This window comes from Triticum urartu, chromosome 2, assembly GCF_003073215.2.
Source record: "Triticum urartu cultivar G1812 chromosome 2, Tu2.1, whole genome shotgun sequence".
Taxonomy (NCBI): Eukaryota; Viridiplantae; Streptophyta; class Magnoliopsida; order Poales; family Poaceae; genus Triticum; species Triticum urartu.
This window is the reverse complement of record NC_053023.1, coordinates 192772431-192781359: the sequence shown is the minus strand read 5'-3', so window position 1 is coordinate 192781359 and position 8929 is coordinate 192772431. Positions and strand designations below refer to the sequence as shown.

Genomic DNA, 8929 nt, shown 5'->3' with positions numbered 1-8929 from the left:
ATAATTTCAAGTGATAATGTCACTTTTTTTTTGAAACTTCGGGAAACTTTTATTAGATCAAAACAAAGTTACATCATTCACTAGTCCCTTAACAATGAAAGCCGGCGGCTCCTCGATCCACATGGAAGGTGGATCCGACACCGCTTACCTAACTAAAACATGAGCGACATAATTTGTCTTCCTAGGGCAGTGAACAAAAGACACCGAAGTATACCCAATGATAAAGACCAAACAATCCGAATAGATCGCAGCGGAGCCCGATGCCGTAAAACCACCATTGTTCATGGTGTTGATCACCTCAAGGCAGTCGGACTCCACAATGAGCTTGGTGATCCCCATCCGCTGTGCTAGTAAGATGCCATGCCGTAGTGCGTGTGCTTCCGCCGTCTCTACATCAACAACATGCTCCAGCCTCTCATTCGAAGATGCGATGAAACCACCTCTGCAGTCCCGTAGCACAGCTCCTACAGCTCCCTGGAGGTCATCTGCATGAAAAGATGCGTCTACATTTAACTTGACAAAATCCTCTTGCGGTTTCCTCCATCTGCAGGATCTTACTACCGCGTTCTTCTTCGTAGCCTTAAGGTAGTTTGCTGCCAGCGCCGCGATTGACTGCGCGGCTTGGACCGGAGTCTGCACTTCCTCCCCGTGGACATGCTGTCTACGCTCCCACCATATGTACCAGATACCCACAAGGATTAGTAACTGAGCTGGGATCTCATGGATTAACGTTTGGCGCTGGGGAGCACATAAAATATAGTCTAGCGCTGCCGAACCCGCCCTGTCTGTATCACACGCCTCCTCCACGAACCCGTCAAGGTGCAGACATCTCCAGACTTCGGCTGCCCTAGGGCAGGTGAAGAGAGCATGCATAATATCTTCACATCCACCCACACACATAGGGCAGCTGTCCGACGTATCAATATGGCGATTTGCCAATACCCCATAACATGGTATGAATCCGTGTCATACCATCTAAGCGACAACCGGCCCGACTATTGCCTGTGAGTTTCGACGCAAGTGATAATGTCACTTAGATGTGACATAACAACATCTCGTCCAGATGAGCCTTAGATACTCATTCCATTTCCTAAATATAAGTCCTTTTAGAGATTTCAATACAAATTACATACATATGTATATAGACATATTTTAGAATGTACATTCACGTATGTAGTCGATATTGAAATCTCTAGAAAGACTTATATTTAGGAATGGACCAATTTATTTTTAGACAAGTCTTTTGTCTCGTTCCAAAAAAAATAAAGAACACTTATTTCTAGTAATAAATGGAGTAATTTCAAAAAAGACAACCAAATGAAGTTTAAATCAACGTGAACATACTAACAAAAACGTTTTAAGGATTTGGAATTTTTTTTGAGCAAACACAGTGGGGAAAACCCCCACTGTAACTCTGATTTTTATTAATAAGGATAGTGTTACATCAACTGTACAATGAACATGGGAAGGTGAAGAGAATCTACAAGTAATCTAGCCAGCTCTGCATTCCTTCCTTCAAGCTAGGTTTTGCTTTCTTGATGATCATGCCAAAGTGTTCTTTGAAAGAACTTATACAATATGCCATATGCTAGGATTTGGACATTCAGTTGACATCATTGTTTATTCGAGAAGAGTCAAAACATTGTCGCTACAAACTATATAAAAATATATTAAAGATACAAGAAAATTACAAGACCAGCGCACTGACTAAATACACAAAAACCTTCTGAAGGAGAAATCAATTGCAAGTTAGCACACCGATAAATGAGGGAAAAAAATCAACAACTTAATTTGATCCTCTCCGACTAGCATTTGGGAAGATCGGATGGCGGGGGGAGCAGCTTCTGGTTCGGTAGGCTCCCGTCTTGCACCAGCCATGCCATTCGTAGTCCCCAAGTTGTGTGCACCTCCAAATGGCAATGCATGAACCATACACCTGCGGATACATGCATACCACAAATATGAGCACAGGCTACGCATTCAGTTTCATGAATAGATAGTAAGTATATACAACTCTGCTTTACCTGGGTTGTCGGCGAGAAAACGTATGGCCACCCATCCACCAGCTGGCACGCCAACGGTGTTTCGCTCGACGGGGTCGACGAGGTTAAACCTCGTTGGGTCATTCACAGGGTCGTAGTTGCCAAAGCCTTGCCCCACGACAAAGAAATTGAAGCCGTGAAGGTGCAGAGGGTGGCTCTCGATGCCAAGGATGCTCGTGTCCTGCATCACCAGCTCCACCGTGGCGTTGAATGGCAGCACGAGCAACTTGGTCCCGGTGGCCACGTTCGTGTTGTTCGGCGATACCCCAGTGTAGTTGAATTGCGAGAATGCGAGAAGGGGCGGTCGGAAGTTCGACCATAGACCACCCCCGAGACACGCCTGTGAGAAGTGCGACTGTAGGAGCGCTGTGGAAGGAAGCACCAGGGAGATGTTGTTGATGGCCGCCGCAAACTGCGTGGTGTTGGTAGGCCCCTGGCACGTCGCATTCACGGGGCAAGGGCGTGTGCCCAAGCCGACCGTGAAGAAGAACCGCTTGTCCACCGACTGTGGCACGGCGGCCGGGTACTGCGGTGTGGCAAGGCTCCGGAGCTTGGAGGTGAAGTTGGTGACCAGGCCCGTGTCGTTGAACCTCGGCATAGTCGGCCTGAAGAGTGGCAGGTCCTTGTCGAAGCTTGACTCGGAGGCGGAGCGAGGGTTGTGGTACTCGAGTATGCCGGCGACCGTGGTGCTGTCGAACGTACCAGGCCTGATGACGGAGTATGGCGCGGCGGACATGTAGAAGTTAGCCTTGGGATAGAACGGCTTGGCTGTGAGGAGCACGTTGGTGGTCTGGCCCGGAGAGATTATCAGGGTCTTGACTGTGAATGGTTTGACGTAGACTGCGTCGACCTCGACGATGGTGATCGTGTGGTTGGCGACGGAGAAGAAGAGCTCGTCGTTAAGAGCAGCGTTGATGAGGCGCAACATGTATGTTTTTCCAGGTTTCACCTTCAGTTTGAACGTGTCTGCAATATGCCATGGATGCACGGTAAGTATATAAATCCTTGACGATTACCGAAGGTGTAACATAAAAGATGCATGGAAGCATAGAGTGAGTGCAATGTACCTTTAGCGGAGCAGTTGTATAGCGGCCCAGGAAGGCCATTGATGGTGAAAGCATCTGAGATGTTTGGGGCGCCGCCCGTCCGGAGCGCCTGGCTGACCACCGCCTCTGTGTCCGCCCTCCACCACTCGCCGAAGAGAAGAGGAACTTCCTTGTGCGGCGCAACGAACGGGTAAGGCACGCCGAGCTTGGGGAGGATGACGATGGCGCCGTATACGGTGGCGCGTAGCCAGGAGATGTGCGCGTGCCACCACAGCGTGCCGCGCTGCCCGGCGACGGTGAAGTTGTAGACGTAGCTCTGGCCCGTCTGAATCGGGCACTGCGTAACGTACGCCGGCCCGTCGGCCCAGCCGCTCCGCAGCTGCCGGATGCCGTGCCAGTGCAGCGTCATGTTGTGCGCTACGCGGTTGGTGACGCGGACGAGCACGCGGTCGCCCTCCCTCGCCACCAGCGTCGGGCCGGGGTACTCCCCGTTCACCGTCACAACGCTCTTGCTGGCGCACAGCCTCGTCACGTTCGCCATTTGCACCTGCACAGATCCCCATCCATGTGAGAAAATGCATGTAGGACATAGATGAATGCGGACGTACGTGCATATATACGTACATTGAAATCGTAGTGCCTAGTGATGCTTTGTGCCTGGACGATGAGCAGCATCAGAGTCGCCATGAGGACAGAGCAAGGAGCCAGAAAACGGGAGGAAATCGCCATGGCCAGGCTTTTCAGTTAGGCCCTGATGATCAGCTAGCTTGTCAATCTTGATGAGCTCTTGAGGAGCAGATGTATGGCTCAGGGTGAGGATGGAATGCTTTTGTTCGAACAAGTACTTGAGTTTATATATACATGTAGGAAGCGGCAAGCGTGTACCACCGTCCCATTTCTTTGAGGTATTCTACGTGGTCAATTTTCGTTAGGTGATTCGGTGGATGAGCGATCAAGGCAGGAGCTTGAGCTAGCTGGAGTGCTATAGCTTTGGAGTGGAGCCAAAGCCAGTGCATTCCAATACCATCGACCACCTCTGGTTCAATTCAAGGTATTCTGGATTAGCTCCTGGAGAAATGGCAGAACATCAGTCAAAGTTAGGTCCTGCGGCTTAATCATCGAAACATCACTTGCATGGTACAGCAAGATTGGCTAGCTCCTGGAGAAAGGCACAACACAATGGAAAATTAGTTCAGCCGGTCACTGTCGCCAAAGCAACCAGCATAGCTCCGAAACAAGTCCCACAGAATCGCTAAAGGTAACTTCAGTTCGCAGCACTAGCTTTCCTTCACCTACTACAGTCCAATACGAATACAGTATCAGTATACTATGTGCATGTACCCACGTTTGCATGATCACTTGACAATTCGACAAGGTCGTTGGCATCTCTCTCTATCTTTGACGTGTGTTCTCGACTTCTTTCCTTGTACAATTCCCAATGGAGAGAAGGATGCCTCACCCAACCCGATCAACGTTTTTCAGTTCGTATATTTTCATACATTAGTGTACGTGCACGTCCGTATCTTGTGAAAACAATCAACATTCATCCTAGGAAAAAAATATCAATAAAATGAACAAAATATATTAATGTACCAACATAAGAGAGGCAATAGCGATGTTTAAAATGTCGTAATACAAAAGGTTTACTCGGACTAAAAATCTAGTGAACATATAGGCTAACCCTGGTATTCAGGTTTTTTCCATCAAATAGGTAATGCTGGGAACCGATTCTTTTGTAATTACACACACGGAAAATTGGCAAAGAACGCTAATTTTTTTTCCCAGTCGAGCGCATCATTCATCGTAATCAACTCCATGTTATAAGAAAAAAAAATCTAAAAGGCTGGAAATATACACCAATGCATCCATGCACAAAAATAAGCTATGATTCATGACACCAACCAGTGATTAAAAAAAGAATTATTATCATCACATCCACTCTAATAGGAGATTATATTTTGTCGACAAAGAATGGGAGATTATATGGGTTGCAAAATCCACAATATCATCGCACAAGGCATTTTAATTGTTTAAATACCACGATTATTAGAGCAATGAGAATAAAGCTTTGTGTAGTCGTGTCTGTGAAGAGATTAGGGGTTTTAATATTGCGAGAATAAATTTTCCGCCCTTTTGATGGTCCCTTGTAGCACACACTCTGTTCCCGTCTTAAATAGATGAGGCAAACCTTTCGCCTCCATTTCAAATAAATAAATAAAGCTAGGAATATTGAAAAATGTAAGCCAGTAGCACTCTATCTCTCCAGTATTGTTCCATGGGCAGGGATGCTCCTAGGCTTTATTGTTATCGTGAAAAAAATATTTTTTCAGAGAAACGTTGGAGCACAATGGACCGACATAATCAACTAGCATTAGTCAAGATCAAAAAATAGCTAGGCATTGGTAATCAGGGATGTACCTTGCAATCAAGTTTTTTTTTTTGTTGATTTCTAGGTTGAGGTATAGCCAAGACTTTTTTTGACCAAAGAACAGTAGGGTAAGTCCCCTACTGTGAGTCATTTTCATTTATAAAGAGAGTATCCAAATTACATAATCAAGTGGTTGTTGGGGGGACAACCAAGTAGGTACAATCTAGGGGGAGGAAAGTAAGGAAATTATTGAAAAATTAAATATTGTCTATCCATGAAGACATGCCCTCTTTTAGAGTGGGTTTAGCCCTCGGCATGGTCATTTTGAAATATCTGACAAAGTCAATCTTGCAATCATTTATTGAGCAAGGTATCCCTTCAAAAATCATCCCATTCCTTTGGTTCCATATGCTCCAGCAACCAAGAATCATGATTTCCATGAAGTGGTCAATTTTATATCTGTGTTTAGCATCAATAATCATATTGTTGATCTCCATATCCGAATTCCATTCAAATCCAATGTTCCACCAGAAACCTTGACTAAATGGACAAGTGAATAGAAGATGAGTCATGTCTTCATAGTCTTCATTGTTGCATAGAACACATACAATGGAATCCAGGTGCATGCTTTTTCTGGTCAAAAGATCACATGTATTTATTCTGTCATTTAGCATGAGCCAACAGAAAAATTTGTGTCTTGGAAGACAACATGATTTCCATATCCATTTAAATGTGGCAGCAGCATCTTCACCATTCATAAGGTATCCATAGATCTTCTTTGTAATGTTCTTATTGTTACCCCAGTTGAAGGTCCATGTGTCCTTATCATCTGAGTTTCTGATATTGTTTAGTTCTCCTGATAGTAAGTGGAATTGTTGGTGGGCTTGAATAGAAAGTGGAAGTTGGAACAGGCTGTAAAGGTTATCCAGTTCCTTGGCTTCTTTGATTGATATGCTTTCCTTTTGGGTAAAAGAGTGAAGCTCGGGGTATTTAGTTTTCCTAATATCACCATTCCACATGTCATCCCATAGCAGATTAGTGCAACCAGATTTGATGTCACAAGTAGTCATTTCCTTGAAAAGGTCATACATTTTCATGCAATCTTTCCACCAAAAGGATCCTTTGCTTCTGTTGTAATGAGGGACATCATTGTTATGGTAGTGAGCTTCCCAAATTAATTTTACCCATGGGACATCCACTTTGTTATAGAACTTGAACAAGTGCTTTATGAGAAGAGCTTTATTTTGTTCTCTAAGATTCAAAACCCTAAGTCCTCCTTGATGTTTGGGTTTGCATATCATCTCCCAGCTGGCCAGGCATTTACCACCTTTATTGATTTCATTTCCATACCAAAGGAAATTTCTGCTTGATTTATCCACATGGTCCAGAATGGTAACATGGACTTTAAGAGAACACATGGCAAATATAGGCATTGAAGCAACAACATAGTTGACATAAGTGAGTCTCCCAGAATAGTTCATGAACCTGGCAACCCCTGATAATCTCTTATCAATCCTAGATATAACTGGGATGAGGTCATGAACAGAGGGTTTGGTGGTGCCCATAAGTAGCCCAAGATAGGTGAATGGAAGGCTTTCAACTCTACAACCAAAAGAGTTTGCAAGGTTGTTGATTGATTGTTGATCCATATTTATTGGGATCATGGATGATTTGCTGTAATTAACAAATAGCCCAGTGGACATACTGAATAGATTAAGCAGGTATTTGAGATGGCTGAGTTACTCTTCATCAGCAGGCATGATCAATAGAGTATCATATGCATATTGAATAATAGGGTAGTCGAGATCATATGCCTGATTTGTGGGGAGAGTGATTTCACCATTTGCCCAAGCAGCATTGATAATAGACTGAATTAGATCAGCAGCAATGATATATAGAAGTGGAGAGTGAGGATCTCCTTGTCTAACTCCTCTTTTACATATATTTTTTCCCCGCAACACCATTTAATAGGACAGATGTTGATGCAGTATTGAGTATATTGGTTACCCAATTTATCCATCTTGGACCAAATCCCTTAGCTTTCAACATGGCAATAATTTCATTGTATTCAATCTTGTCAAAAGCTTTCTCAAAATCAAGTTTGAGTATGATGATAGGTTTCCTAGATTGATGACATAGATGAATGTATTCAAATGCAAATCCCAAGCAGTCCTGGATATTTCTCCCTTTTATGAAACCATATTGATTCTGATGAATGACAGAGGTAATGATTTTCTGAGCTCTATTGGCCATAAGCTTTGTGATGATTTTGAGAGGAAGGCTGACCAAGGAAATGGGTCTGAAATCATTCATGTCAATAGGGTTTGTAATCTTTGGGATGAGAGTAATAAAAGCAGTATTAATACTCTGAATATCAATGTTTCCTTCAAAAAATCCCAGATCATAGTGTAAATATATTGTTTGATGATATTCCAACATTTCTTCAGAAATAAGCCATGAAAACCATCAGATCCTGGTGCTCTGTCAGAGTGGATGTCTTTAATAACTTGGTCAATTTCATCCATGGAAAAAGGGGCCTCAAGCTTAGATAGATCTTTAGGCTGAATAATTTCCTCAAGGTTGAATAGCATAGGGGGGTTGATAGCTTTTCCCAGTCTGTCTTTGTATGATTTCCAAATAATGGCAGCCTTGTGATCATGATTTTGGAAAGGAGTCCCATCTTCATCTTGTAAAGAAGTTATGAAATTCTTCCTGTAGCTTTGTGTAGCCATGGCATGAAAAAATTCAGTATTTTCATCATCAAGCTGTATACTCCTCATCTTAAACCTGGATTTCCAATATATTCTTTTGACTTCCAATAACTTGGCTATGTGATTCTTGATAATAATTCTGAAGTTTGCTTCAATAGTGCTCAGATTTCTTTGATCCTCAATGCCATCAATCATAGATAGAACATAGTTACAAGCAGATATATTAGTGTTAAGTTTTGATAGATTTTTGCTCCATTTTTTTAAACCCATTCTGAGACATTTGAACCTGGCAGCAGTATCCTTGGCAGAGTTTGTCAATTGTTGATTTCTGTTCCAACATTGAATAACAGTCTCATAGAACCCATCAAATTCAAACCAATAATTTTCAAATATGAATATAGAGGATTTTGGAATATCACTGCCTATCTGAATGTGAATAGGAATATGATCTGATGTGACTCTAGCAAGTGGGTGTGCCAAAGTATTTGGGAATGTCAGGGTCCAGTTGGCAGAAGTAAAAATCCAGTCAAGCTTTTCCAGTAGTGGAGAGTCCTGCATGTTAGACCAGGTGAAATTCCTACCCTTGATAGGTATTTCCACAAGATCCTGTTGTTGGAGTAAGCTGTTAAACATAAGCATATTATTGGTGTCTCCTCCTGGTCTGTTTCTGTCAAGTGGGCTCCTTATTAGATTGAAATCACCCATTAAAATCCAATGATCCATCTGAGAGGCATCTATATTGCTCAGCCAGTCAAAAAATTC

The 8929-nt window shown here is 43.3% G+C and overlaps 1 protein-coding gene across 1 annotated transcript; it reads right to left on the bottom strand.

Moving 5' to 3' along the window:
- Window positions 1-1569: 1569 nt before the first annotated feature.
- Window positions 1570-3926, bottom strand: LOC125541393 (laccase-4-like). The gene is made up of 4 exons (XM_048704818.1): window positions 3713-3926; window positions 3110-3635; window positions 2025-3008; window positions 1570-1936 (listed from the first exon to the last, which is right to left on the bottom strand). Exons 1-4 carry the CDS (start codon window positions 3815-3817, stop codon window positions 1806-1808), a joined length of 1746 nt encoding a protein of 581 aa, XP_048560775.1. The 5' UTR covers window positions 3818-3926; the 3' UTR covers window positions 1570-1805.
- Between the last annotated feature and the right edge of the window lie 5003 nt (window positions 3927-8929).

Bases quoted from the DNA above. Each gene is read 5' to 3' on its own strand.
- LOC125541393 (XM_048704818.1), bottom strand. From the start codon at position 3,817: ATGGCGATTTCCTCCCGTTTTCTGGCTCCTTGCTCTGTCCTCATGGCG. The intron at 3,636-3,712 runs GTACGTATATAT...GGATCTGTGCAG, and splicing joins CTAGGCACTACGATTTCAAT to GTGCAAATGGCGAACGTGAC. The intron at 1,937-2,024 runs GTAAAGCAGAGT...ATGTATCCGCAG, and splicing joins TTTTCTCGCCGACAACCCAG to GTGTATGGTTCATGCATTGC.